Source organism: Phalaenopsis equestris, unplaced genomic scaffold (genome assembly GCF_001263595.1).
Source record: "Phalaenopsis equestris unplaced genomic scaffold, ASM126359v1 Scaffold232356, whole genome shotgun sequence".
NCBI classification, from domain to species: Eukaryota; Viridiplantae; Streptophyta; class Magnoliopsida; order Asparagales; family Orchidaceae; genus Phalaenopsis; species Phalaenopsis equestris.
In genome coordinates, this window is record NW_018250322.1 from 465,167 (window position 1) to 480,034 (window position 14,868).

At 38.5% G+C, this 14,868-nt stretch overlaps 1 protein-coding gene across 3 annotated transcripts in view; it reads right to left on the bottom strand.

Moving 5' to 3' along the window:
- Nucleotides 1-14,868, bottom strand: part of LOC110038275 (membrane protein of ER body-like protein) — a 57,953-nt gene that overhangs the window by 25,146 nt on the left and 17,939 nt on the right. For all 3 annotated transcript variants that reach the window (XM_020743062.1, XM_020743061.1, XM_020743060.1), the window contains exon 2: nt 9,278-9,403. In XM_020743062.1, the coding sequence (XP_020598721.1) occupies nt 9,278-9,403 (126 nt within the window). The remainder of the gene's footprint in view (nt 1-9,277; nt 9,404-14,868) is intronic.

Consider the following 14,868-nt stretch of genomic DNA (forward strand, 5'->3'; position numbering starts at 1 on the left):
TCCATCAGCAGAGAGGAATCGATAAGCGGACCCATCTTAAAAGAGATCTTAAAGAAATTCTTCTCAGCCATCCAGTTTTTTGACAAATCGACGATGGCCCTCGTCTTCACTTTATTTAGCCAAAGTATTTCTCCTCTCATGCCAAATTCCCCACTCTGAGACTTCAAGCTGCAATATTGTAGGAATGGATGAAGGGGCCATCCCAGCGAGATCCACCTTTTGTCGTTTGAGCGATAGACTTCTTGCTAAAGACCGAGATGGAATGTCTTTGCGCGTAATCTTTTTTCCTTTATCTTCCTTACGAACCATTCTCGATGCAGGTATTTGGGGAATTGGCTCTGACACAACTATTTCTTCAACAGGAGCCTTCGTCTCTCTCAGGGGTGCAATCTTGATAAGAGGTGTCGGGGTGGGCTTGACCCCCTCATCCACTTCGATATTGCCCAAATCGATGGTATTGTCAGCCCCTTAGGTAGGATCAAACCAGGCTTCTCCTCCCTTTTGAATGGATTCCAACCAAAGTCTCATGTCCTCTAATATCAAGGCAGGGAGTCTCTCGTGTATTTCCAAAAAAAAAAAGAAAGTCAAAATGGTAGGTAAGAGATGAGTAAACAAGTGAAAAGGACCCGTCAGAGGGAGTATCCCTCAGGACCCCAGACATGGTGAGGTACCTCACATCCAGCTCTTGCCCTTCAATACTCAAAAAACTGAGGCGTTTGGAATCACTTAAATCCGATTCAGTAATTGCAGGGATTAAAATAGGAGGGCCAGACATAGTGGGGATTTCCCACTCTTCTTTCTTCCTCACAAAACGAAACTCCTCCTATGAGTTGACCTTGTTCTCAAGACCTACAAATGTTATCAGGGGGGAAGTAAAGACTAGTGTTCCATCTTTATTTCATTTGGACTAATCATCAAATATAACTGGTTCATTGATCAATGTAGGTTGTGCCATCAGAGAAAAAAGATGAAAGTCATTATCAAGAAGATCAAGTTGGGACGAATTTGAGCCAGCATCAATCCATAAAAGCCCAAAAACTCCTCCATCTCCTGGCATATCAGAAAGCAGAGACCTAGTAGGAACTAATCGAAGTAACAACAAAATTCATCTTCCGCACATGAATTCAAGGCCTTGTCCTCTCTAGCCTCGCGACAAACAATCGATGATTCGCATAAAGAGTTGCATCGAAAATGTCTTGAAAATGGGGGTCTTCAAACGTGAACCTTTACAAAAGTCATACAAGATAAACGTATCTCCAAGTTTTTCCATCTTTTTAGCTGCCATGCTGAACCTAATGGGAATCCTACGATCACCATGTGATGAGCAGAAGAAAAAGAGAAACCCAAAAGGCACAAAGACGAGAAAGAAAAGAACTCTTAGAGAGCGAGAATATATAAAAAGGAGAACCGTCATATTGAACATTTAAATGGAGACACATCAAGGTTATAAGCATACATACCCACTCGAAAAGGAGCGACGTTTCAAATTCCAAATCATGCAAAAAACAGCCTACACTTCCTCATCCCACGGAATCCCAAGAGAAAGTAAAATAGTCCCATCGTAAACGGAGATATAAAAAAAAAGAAGAAATTAAATTTCTTCAAAAGAATATCCATTAAATAAAAAAAATTAGGCTTTAAAAGAGAAAAAAATAAGCACAAACACAACAATATTGACTCAACGAGACGTCCTCGGGCAATCGAGAGAGTCATCCTTTCGAGCTTTCTCTAGAAAACGCTCCATGAGGTCAAGATGACGACCAAGATCCTCCCATTCAGGTGGCAACATTTCAACACAAACAAAAGTGGCATGGATTGACCTCATTGTTGCTTGGGTGGTCACCGCCTGAACTTCCAAAAAGGCATGAGAAAAAAGATAGCATCATAGGATCTCCTCAGTCCTCACACTAGACGATCTTCTTTCCAAATCTGCATTTTCCAGATCAGCCACATAAGTATGAAGATGCTCATTTTCTCTTCAGAGACCTTCATCAAATTGGGCCTGCAAAGCTTCGAAGTCAAAAGATGTTTTGAAGCAGGGCTTCGGAACTTTAGTGTCCATCTACTTGAAATGCTAACAATCAACCACAGCATTATATAAATCTCTCTTCGAGCGCACCTGGTCTGTGAGAAAAGCTTTTATCTGGAGATCAAGTTTGGCTTTCCATTCAACAGACTCTTGCAAATGACCTCAAAGAATCTTATCTGATTCCTCTAATACCTCTATTCTTGATTGAAGCTCTTCAAAGATACAGGCTTTTGCGGTAATCTGAGTCTTCAAGGTATTCAGGGTAACTTCCAAATCCTCTTTTTCCTATAGGAAGTCCCTACTGAATAAACCCATTGCCAAGTTGTTGCTAAGCTTTCTGTTAAATGTATATGATGTTTTCTCCGATCTATGGAATCTCGGGTTCTTTAAACATCAGGAACTGATAACGAGACCCAATAGATACACCAATTAAAAATATTTTTCAATGAGACACCAATCTTTGGTCATATCAACTATAGAATGGGTCTCCTCTTTATTCACCATCACAATTTTTCATTTTATGGACAGAGTAATCCACAGACTTTTCGTTGAGGGTCCTCCCTTCGAGCCTCTTTTACCTCTCTTTTACTCACTTAGGCCGTGAAGATGACGTGGCAACTCTAAGACCTCTTCTCAGCGAATGTGGTTCCTTTGTCCTTCGATATCTCGAAAGCACTCCCCGAATTACCTGGAAATCCTCCCGCGGCTGCCATATTCTCAAAGCGTCGTTGCGTTAGGATTGACCGATATCTCCTCCTTCTATAGCCCCGAAAAAGTACGCTTCATGTTTTTCATCTTTAACTTTAACAGTCAATGCAAGTGACATTTCTTCTGCGTCGTCAGCCCTAGTTGGATTAGCGAGAACCCAGAACGACAACCCTCTCACCATCCAGCATATTCTCCATAAAGTACGGGGAGGTATAGTGGGTGGCATTGATCTCTGCATTTTGCAACACCTCATAGTTTTTTTTCCTCCACGAATGTTATCTCCACGGCCTCAACAGTCAGGGGCAAACTTGTTTGGAAACCCCATTATCCTCAACAATGAGGAGAAAAACACCAGATCGCTCTGAGTTCTCATCAGAAACAAATAACGAAAAAAATTTGTAGGCAAAACAGACCCCTCTACCTCGCAACATCACCACCGCCATTAAGCTGGCTACGACATTTGGGCTTATAATGACAAGTAGCCCACAAAAATTCAGAAGAACTGCCAACTCCTGGCAAAGAGAAAAACATAAACTAGAAAGAAACAACTCAAGAAATACACAAATCTCATAGACATACTCGGTGTTGTGCATTTCTCCATTCTTCACTTCCCTGAAAGTTATTGAATCGTAAAACGCAATGGGACTACATCCGGGCCACATCCATGTCCGACTATGAAAGAGTAGGGTTTTCCCTTATCTCTGAACCAGACACAATCAAATACCTTCTGGAAGAAAATGCTAGAGCAAGAAGATGCAAGGGAAGTGCAAAGCAAGACAAAAGACAAGGAATCACTCTTTTCCTAATAAGGGCAACAAGGGGTACGACAGATATAGACCTCAAATTAAAATTAAAAGCGGAGCATACAACAACCCAAGCACAAAAATCAAAGAGCCCAAAAGTAATGAATTCTTTTATTAATCCAATAAGTGGGTTACATCAAAGAAGAAAAAAACCAACACAACCCTCAAAAATAAAAAAAAGCGAGACCATTCCTTCGTACACCTTCCATGCTAATAACCTCAACATTAAGAAGGCAATGGAGGACGAGCTGACCCCTGACTACAAAGTTCTCCGGATTTCTCAACTCCAAACACTGCCAGAAGAAGGCTATCTCTACCTGCAAGCTTTCTCTGTCTTCCTCATATCATTGGTGGGAGGCAGATTCCATATCCAGCAAAGGGCACATTTCACCCATCTCTTTTCCAAAGTCAGCCCTCTGCAACTGACCAGTCTGGGTGATTTCTCTATCGAAGTCCGCCCTTTGCTCCTGAAGTTGTAGGGTAAAGAACAATTCCCTACAATTCATCTCAGCAATCTTGGAATCCAATTCAAAAATATACATCTGGGCTTTCATGGGAAAACAATACAAAAACGAAACACGAACCTCTGATGCCCCCTAATCCATGGATACATAGCCAAATCGGCTACACGACCGGGGTCAAGTAACTCTCCTTCAAGAGGAGCCGAAACATGGCTGACTACATAGGCGCAATCTATAGCTCGTTTTTTCCTCTTTGAGGGATCCTCGACTCTTGCTCCATTCAAATCTAATATGTCCACATCCTGACCCATTAACTCTCCTGAAAACCATTGACATATTAATCGGTTAGGAGAGAGGAAGGATATGGAGAGAACCCACAAAACTATCCCCATTAGTGGAACACTCAGCAGTCATAAGCATTGAAGTTGTATCTTCGAGCACAGAGGCTTCAGGGATTCCATCCCCGCTAGGAGACCATTCCCTAGGTCCTTCATCAGGACCAGCCAACATATGTAAGAATTAAGAAACAAGAGGAACTATGATAAGAAGTCAAATGATTTACCCGGCACAATCACACCACCGATGGTAGGGGAAAACTCAATGGAAGGGAAAGTTTCTATCAGATCATTTAAATTCACCGAAATTTTTTGCAAGTGCGGCTCCTCCTCCAAAAACTTCGCGCTTTTTTGGGACTACACTTCGTCCTGCAACTGGTGTTCCTTCTTTTTTGCCAACCATTCCTTCTCCCAACAGCAGATAATGGTTGTTGCAGCATCAATGAAATATTTGATCTTCATCGCACAACAAAACGCCTCTACTCTTGCAGATAAAAAGGCTCCTAACGCGATATACAGAAATACATTTTCCGCTCCTCCACAACCTAATATAACCTCCAAGGACAGTACAATCATCATAAATTTTGAATAAATATCATAATAAATGTTATTTGAAACCCAAAATTAACTTCTGTTTTTGACACAGGACAATAATGAAGTGAGGCCAAAAAAGGTAGAAGTACCCAATTACAAAACACACCAAAGAACCGTTCCAATAAATCAAGCCTAGACGTTTGAAACCAAAACCCTCAACACCTCAACAGAACAGGTGAGTCAATATAGCTTATTTTTATGCGCAAAAGCCAATGCACCCAAGGAAAGAGAGAATTCTTGAACCACAGATGAGCAATCCGGGGACTACTCCCTGTCGAAATCGCATCAAAATAGCATGATAATGCTCCTGGGAGAAGTTCACTCCAAAGACGTTAATAATGCAGTCAAAAGGGAGAAAATCCAATTCCTCGTAGGATAAGCCAAAGAGCTGACAATGCATATAAAGAATTTTATCCTTGAAAGCGCGTTATGTCTCGACCTCAAAGGGCTCAAAGGGAAATCAAAGAGGATGATATGTTTATTCCCTCATTCTTCTTGCAGGAATCACAAAAACCTGATCGAAGAGTTGAGGGAATCAGAGAACTAAATGTATACACAAATACCGGATCACGATGATTTTCGACTAGTCAAAGTGGTTGGACCCGCCCTACCAACCGAAGTAGCAGAGTTAAACCCTCCAACCGAAGTAATTGGGCCTACCAACTGAAGTGGTTGAACCGGGACTACCAACTGAAGTGGTTGATTTAAGCTCACCAGCCAAAGTGGCTGAATCGGGCTTGCCACCCGAAGTGGCTAAATCAAACCCACCAGCCAAAGTGAATAAAAGATGCTCAAACCGAGAAATATATGTCTGTTCAGCGTTTAAACTTTTGAGGCCAAGCTTCTTGCCCAAGCCAAAAGGACGCAAATCACGTCATTAACATTGGATTACGCACCAGGTGTAGATCATGTCTACATTAAAGCCTTCCCATCCAGGATGTCAGAGAAAGCTTGTCAGTGAAGTTACAAACACTATAGTCATTACTTCATGATTAATTGTCCCTCATGTATAAAAGGGCAAAAGAATACTCTCTGACATTCCTTCAAGGATCTCTCTCTCTCTCTCTCCTTGGGTCCTCTCTCTCCAGAGAGCTTGAGGCATCTTTGTGAAATTGCCCATCTCCATCTTGCCGGAGATCATAATTATATATGCTTTTCTAATGTCTCCATCGAGAGTTTTCCTCCCTCTTTCTCTCCTGATCTTCTTCAATTTCATAGTCATATGGGGTCTTCTGCCGGATTCTATGTATTCACGGAGAATACGGGATCTTATGTGCCAAATGGATTCAACACAAATAGATGGTCATACAAGAGTAGTGCACCACAGAATTGTAGAAATCTTCTTAGGTATTTTGTGAGCAGAAATATTTGATAGTGAGATCCAGATCCTTCCAAAGAAAAATGAGCATCTCCTAGCCGAGGAGAATGACATGGAAGCTCCCTGCATAATCGCGGGATCGAAAGTCCCGTGATCTCTTGATCGCGAAACCCGCAATCCCATGAAATAAGGGAGACCAACCGAGTTGTTTCCTCTTGGTTTCCTATTTGCTACACTTCATAATGTTCTTGCCTTATTTGTGGGAATTCATAATGTTCCTGCCTTATTTCCTATTTTTTTTATTTTTAATTAGGGTTATTTTCTATTAGGACTTTATATGTTGTTCTTTTCTGGTTTAGCAAACTTTTGAGATTTATTTGTGTTTTAAAGATTGTATCTCTCATTTATATCCTAAGGAGTGTTGCATCTTTTTCCTTTTGCAAATGGTGTTTTTTAACTTGTTTAGAAATATGTGGTGAATCTCCTCGACATCTGCGCTGCAGCGCTTTGTTGTCTGTCTCGCTATTTTCAATCGATAGAGCCGTAGAACATCATCTATCCCCCTTCAAATATCATTGATTACCCATATCTTCATTCCCTTACAATCCCCCCCCCCCCCCCCCCCCCAACCCCTACCCCCCCCCCCCCCCCCTCCTTACCAAACCTGCTTCCTAAAACACCTTCTAGGAGCCTTAGAACAATATCACACAATTAAAGAAACTTTAATTGATATCGATCACTAAACAAACTATGATTGAACAATAAAATACAATCAAACATCTTTGAATCAAAATTAAATTAATTTTGTAACCATCTTCAATCTACAATTGACTAATGGTCATGCTATAAGAGAACCATCTTCGTACTAGTCATCTATTATGGCTATATCTATTATGTTATATATGCGGTAATCGAATAATAGAATGATTTATTCAAACTACGAAAGCACTTTTCAAGCCTTATTCAAATCCTGAAAAATGTATTTTCAAAATATGTTCAAATCTTATTCAAATAATGTTCAAAATTATCTCTAGAAAATGATTCAAACCAATATTCAAATAACAGTTCACATCAAAATCAAACAGGATTGAAAAATATATCAAATTTTTAAAAATATCATCGCCATAATGAATAATGTAACATAAGCATAAATTATTTGCATTTCTTGGCAATTCAGTTGAATTATCATTGGATTCCTTATAAGAAATTAATCTTACCTCATAGGATTATCAATTATAAATAGATATTAAGGTTCCATAATAATCAAACGTGAGATGAATATTTCTTGTTCTCTAATTGAGTTAATTTTTTCATGCAAACTATTCCAGATTATGCAAACAAAGTTCATCTTCCTTTCGCCTCCTCTCTTCAATTTTTCAAGGCCTCGCAAATCTTCCACTACATCAAGTTGATCGTGCGATACACTTTAGTTAAGGCACCTAGATATAAGAGGGGATTTCTTTCTCACCCTTTCACTTGGGATTAAAGTTTCTTACATTCTTTTCTCCCTCTCCAATTAACTAGGCTTTTTCCCGAAGCAACATGGAATCACCATGGGGAGGAGAGTGAAGAATTTTAACATTATAGATTTCAACACTACGTTCGGAACTAACGATATGGTGACTACTTTTTGTTGGAGGAAAATCTCAACAGCACATAGCATCCATAATCTTTCATATAACATCAAAAATAGCACTACTTCAATTTTTAAAAATTAAAATACATCTTCTCATGTATATATGTTAAAATTGAGGGAAAAATTTTCTGTCTGAACTCCTTGCGTAACTCTGCTTGTGGACTCCAATAATATGTCGTCACGTGTGCTAACTTGCGGAGGTTATTTCGGGGTTATTGAAGTGCAATCACAGAGATTATTTCAGAGTTATTGAAAAGAAACCTATATATTCCACTTCAATAACCCAGAAATAACCCCAAAATAGCCCCCGCGGTTCCACTTTAATAACCATAAAATAACATCGCGGAGGTTATTTCCGGTTATTTCTAGATTATTGAAGTGGAATATATGAGTTTCTCTTCAATAACCTTGAAATAACCTTGAAATAAACCTGAAATAACCATCACGGTGTTATTTCGGGGAGGTTATTTCGAGGTTAATAAAGTAGAACCGCAGAGGTTATTTCGGGGTTATTTTGAGGTTATTCAGGGTTATTACGGAGTCCGCGGTTACACTTTAATATTTTTTAGGTGGGCCCGATATAACACACATGACGATATATTATAGGGAGTCCGCATGTAGAGCTACTTACAGAGTCCGAACAGAAAATTTTTCCTAAAATTGAGCTTAAGGTGTTAGATATTTAAATACACAAGAATTAAGTGATAGGTTTGTAAATCTTCCTAATCATTATTTAGCATATAAGCTTCAGCTGTGCGATTTTCATTTCTCCAAATAAAGTATGTCCCTATTATTAAAGGCCGTATAGTTTCCGGAAAATTTTCCTCCTTGAGCAGAAGGTTTGAAGGTTGTAAATAACCACTCAACAAGAAGATATATAAATAAAAAAAAAAGTTTTTGTAACCTACAGATTGATTAAACATTCTCCAACAAATGTTGCTTATAATCCAACCTCGACCACAAGAAACAATAATGAAAGAACGCGTTGCTACATAACTAAAAGTAAAAGTGAATTCATAAGATAATCTAATATACGTAAATATCATAAGATAATTTAATTTTCCATATAGTTTCCGGAAAATTTTCCTCCTTGAGTAGAAGGTTTGAAGGTTGTAAATAACAACTCAACATGAAGATATATATATATATAAAAAAAAAAAAGACTTTGTAACCTTCAGATGAATTAAACATTCTCCAACAAATGTTGCTTATAATCCAACCTCGACCACAAGAAACAATAATGAAAGAAGGACTTACTACATAACTAAAATTAAAAAAAGTGAAATCATAAGATAATCTAATATACGTAAATATAAAAAAAATTACAAATTAATTCCTTCGTTAACAGAAACGGCAAATAAACAATGTTATTTTCGCAAAGTGAATAACGGACCTTGAGTTTGTATTATTGTTCTGGATTCCATCACCAATTGGCAACTGGTTTTGTGTTTCTGAAAAGGTTCTGCCCCAGAGCCAAGCAACCCATAGGTCCAGGAGCAATGCCGGCACTTCCATATTCCTTCAGTCAAAAAATTTGAAGATAATTAATCTTTAACCAGAAAATGAGCGATATTACAAAATTTTCAATTATTTCCCTCCAATATAGACCTAAGAAAAATTTCCTGTGAAAATTCAGAAGCTAACTCTTTAAGAAAAATAATGTAGATAAAATTTATTTTAAGAATTATAGCCAGCTTCATGTACTTCTTTAGAAAAAGGGGAGCATCCTTGGAAAGATTGTGCCTCAAACCCAAATCATTGATTGGTCAAGAATTTTGCATAACTTTTCTCATCGTTATTCACTTCTTCTGTGTTGCATTATGCAGTATTAAAGCATATGATTTTCCCTCTGGGAAAATCAAATTAAGATTGCTTTCTAATGTGGGTTGTGTTTGTTAAGGAAAAAATGATTTGACACAAATGTGATTTAATTAAATGACTAAAATAAGTGTTAATATCAATTTCATGCAATTATAATATTATACTGAAACCTTAGTTAAATATCCAGTTTGTATATTTATTTAAGAAATGAACAATAAAAAAACTTTTCTAGGGCCACATTTTTATTGTTCTAAGAAAGCTGTTTTATAACTCTCAAGCAATTAGAATTTTCCTCATAGCTATTGGACCAAACAACCTTACTGCAAAAACATCAGTAAGGCTACGCCAAATTGAGCGTAAACCAAATATTTTGCAGGATGAACCTTCACCAAACCTGCAAGCGCACACATAGCATGTGACAGCACGCTCTACTCGAATTCTCATTAAAGATTTTATTTTGGTTCGTCAAAAATAATAAATTTTTATTATAACATTAAGATTCTATTACCAAACAGTAAAAAGGTTAGACAAATTTGGTTATAGAGAACTATCACCAGAGAAGACAAAATACATTGAAATATGAAAACATGTAAAGTAATAAATTAATCACCATCTAACGAAGAGCACATCCTCAATCGGAACAAACTAGCTCAGGAAGGTCCAGAATATCAGTCTTCATGCGGATTATTATGTCTAGCTTGAAATATAATAAACATGGGGGAGAAAAGAAAAACTTTTTCCAAATCCCATCTCATATGGAAACACAAAATGAAACATTTTATCAACTAAACCTATGAGGTTTCTATTACGCCAGTTCAGCTGGTCTAGGGAGAAACACACCTAGGAAAATTGCAGCTCCCGAGTGAGGCATATTAAGCACCTAAACATGTACGCGATAAGAGGAATTAAAGGGGCTTTAGGGAAAAAGTTTGGATATGTCTTGGTGGAAATTTTGAATATATTTTGGGGGTGTTCTATTAGAGCTAATCACATAGGGTTTGCTTTCATGTTTTGATTCCTGCAGTTTTCCTTTTGTTTTCTCGTTCCTAGCGGCATCTAAGTTTTGTGGAGAGTCAATCTACTTCTTGAATTGTAGATCCATTGTATCTTATTTGTTTGCTTGGAGATTAATTAAATTAGCCCTAATTTAGGTTTCCCACATATTTCTTGCAATTTATTCACTGATTTTGGCTCCAATTTGTATTAAATTAGTATCAGAGAAAGATCCTGGAGAGATGACAACAAAGAAAGTGGATATTTAGGAAAAGAGATTGGAAGAAGAAGTAGGGCGCGGGCGCATTAAATTCGGGTTGGAGGAAAAGTTCTCAACCATAAAAGGAAGGTTTTTATCGATGAAAAAATGATTTGATAGCTTGGAGGACAAGATGAGAAGGATTATTGAGATGCAAACTTAAACCCCACCGAATATTCAAATTAAAAACCGTAACTACGGTTTGACCGACGAATCCTTGGCCAAATCTAAAAGGAAAGAGATCAAATATGAGTAACAAAAGGAACATGAGGAAAGCATCCACCATCAAGAACCTCCTCCTAGGGTTCCGATAGGGGGTAGATGTTGACCTCATTTTTTGTGAGGTCTTTTACTCTTCTTAGAGCCTAGGATCTAGCCTTAGGATTTCCTGCCGACACACTTAGAGGACTTAGACTGGAACCCGCACCAACTAGAGATTCAAGCCACTTCTTGACTCCTCACAGTTTCATGTGACCGGTTCGAAATCCTCAAAGCTTAATTGAGTCGATTAAAACAAGCACGACGAAACTCAAGTCGAGTACCCATAGGATCTAAAACCCTAGGAAACCCTTCACGTCGTCCGCGCACACTCACGATGCACGAATACCATAATTCACACAACGACGTACACAATTATTGAAATTCACCTCTCCCGCACTCGTATGAGGCTTTACGATCGAGCACGAGCAAGAATTTTGAAGTAATTTGAATTTAGACGCATTTTCGACTCGACCGTTGGGGAAGTCGTCCGGGCGACCCTGGATGACGAAACGGACTGCGTTGGCGTGTCCGGGATGTCGAGTTTAGTTAGGAGAGACACCCATTTTCATATGTCGAATCGTGCGTGAATCGGGGGATTTAACTACTTTATATTATATTATTAATATATAGTTATTAATGTAATATAAGATCTTGGGGGGCTGAGCTTTTAACCCTACGTCTACTGCAGGTCGACCGCGGGATATATAGGAAGGGTATATCGGAGTTACAGATCAGGGTACAAACGCGTTACATCACGGACCAGTGCGGAATTATTTCGATTTATTTTATTAATTTAATGCAGTGGGCCCACCGCAAATTACGTGGCGTCTTCCGATTGGATATCACACGCATCGCTGCATGCGTCTTAAGTAGACAAATTTTTCACTAATTGGAGGGGCCTCCAAGGAATCAGGGAGCACAGGTACGTCTTGCGAAGGGAAAAAATTTGCCGACGTAAGACCCACGCAGCGATGCGTGCGATATTCAATCAGAAGACGCCACATAATTTTCGGCGGGCCCACCGCATTAAACAAATATAAAAAATTTCGCGCGTGACCCGTTAACCGACCCGTGGTGTAACTCGTTTTTACCTTGATCTGTAACTCCGATATACCCTTCCTATATATCTCGCGGTTGGCCTGCAGTAACACGATTGTAACCGGGATATACTAGCCATGTACCTTCCGCGGTACAAGTCCATGTAATGTGCTTGTAACCGGAGTATACCCAAGTTATACCTTCTGCGGTACAGGGTCATGTAACGCGCTTGTAACCGTGATATACCCCAGATATACCTTCCGCGGTAAAGAAATATGTAATGCGACAGTAATTTTTTTGTAACCTGGTTGTAACCTTTAATATATACCGCACGTGTAACCTGCCTGAAACTTCTATATAACGCTGAACTTGTAACCTCTTAATTACAAATTGTAACATTCTTATACCATCAATAAATCGAGTTTTAAAAACTTCGTAAAAGGTAGAAACCAATACAGTCACTCTTCATTTTCGAAAACAGGCATTTGCGTGTGCTAGGGTTTTCCGTCGTCTTCCTTTTGCAGTAGAGTGTGGATTGCTTAGGCGAAGGAACACTAAAATGGAAGAAGTAAGCGCCGAGACCACAAAGACTAATTTGGTAGAGACCAATGTCGCGGAGTTGGGAGAGGCTAAGAAACCCGAATGCGAGGAGGCACCGCAAATGGTCAAAGGCAGCCGTAAGGAGAAGAATGAGTCAAAGAAAAAGAAAGATTTTGAATCTAGGTAATTTTTAAGGTTTCATTTCGAAGCTGTAAAGCTTAGGGTTTTATTTCGAATCTGTAAAGCTTAGCGGTTATGTTTTAGGTTTAATTTTTAAATTCATCTTTTTATCATCATTTGATTTTAACCCATTATGATGTATTATTGTAGGTTATTTAGCGCAAAATCAATGAACTGCAAGTGTCGTTCATCTGGAGTACGAGAAGTCCTCGATAAGGTTCGACCATCAGTGGATGAGGAAACATGGAGTAAATTGAAAGCACTGAATTTAGCTCAATTTTTTGAACTACCTCCGCACTCTCAAGATCATATTCTGACAATACGCATAATAAATTGTTGGAATATTGATCGAATGACATTCCACCTCGGAGGAAAATAGCTAAAATTTTATGCTGACGAGTAGCTAAAATTTTATGTTGACGAGGTTGCACTCCTGATTGGCTGTCGGGCAACTTGTCGGTCAACTTTTCGATGATTTGAAAATATAATACATGAAAATAATTTTTTGAAATTTAATTTAATATACTAGATATATAGTTTGGGTTTTGAAAGTAGTATGTTTTAATTTTCTTAAAAAAATGAGACCAAATGGATCTCATTCGTCCAATAATTTGCATAATCGTGCCCAATACCGCGAATACTACACCCTCCCGAAAGATAACTGTAGACCTCGGCGATAGACACAATCCTGCAAACTAAGAGATTTGTGACATTCATTTGGTCTGCGAACCTTTTATGTATGGCCGACAAGTTCCCCTATTTAATAGGTTCAAACGGTAGGACGTGGAAAAGCAAGTAAGAGTAGCTCAAACAGGAACAGTTATTTCAAGAGTCCAAAGAAAAGAAAAGGTAGAGGATGTCATAGATCCTGAGAAGAATCCTCAATGACTTCCCAAACTATCCTACTGTGTGGTTACATTTTTAGAGATGATATTCAATTATTTAATCTTGTCAATTTTATTATTTGGAACTTACATCTGCATATAGAGATGATATTCAATTATTTAATTTTGTCAATTTTATTATTTGGAACTTACATCTGCATAACATCCGATTATGCAAATAGCCTACAGAGATAAGAGGGTTTACGTTGTAACGAACAACAACCTCAGGACCTAAAGCGAATTAGGACTTACATTGTATAATATTGTTGCACAAGTGCCTAAAGAAGGAATGTGAGGATTTACGTCACGCTAGGCGAGCTTCCTCAAAGTCCTATGAGTTGTTATTATGCTAGGAAGGGATAATGCTGAAGAAGATCCTCTTGCTGCTCGGTCTGAATTCCTCGCCGTGCTACCCACAAAGTCTGCTCCAAGCTCATGTCGTCACGACGGCTCCAGGGTTAAGTGTTTGAGATTAATGATTTGTGCTTCTCAGTTTTGGTGTCAGTGTTTGGTTTTGCAAGCAGAATGATAAAATTGCGGGTAAATAAAATGTACTTTGAAAAGTAAAATGTTGTGAATAAACTGTAAAAGTATACCTGAGCATCTGTTACTGTTGCGTGATTAATGTTTATACCTGAGCATCTGTTACTGTTGCGTGATTAATGTTGCGAGCATAATATGATTTGCAGCAGATTTAAATAAACTTGCAAGAAAAATAAATAAGGCAAGAAATCCCAGCATGAAAGTCATAAGAAAAACTAGTAGAAATCACAAGTAAAAGAAATATGTAACCACATATGACAGATCAGGACAGGGTATAAAACGTTGGTAAAAGTGAGGGCTCAGAGCTGGGTTGTGTGCTTTCCGACCTTGAGTAAGAGTTGTCAACTCGACAATCTACAAGAGGTAGTTCTTAACCTCAATCCAAATGACTAACCATGGACTTTTATAAATTTTCATAGAAAAATTATTTGATTTTCATGCAAAAACTGTTGTTTAAGTCTTTTT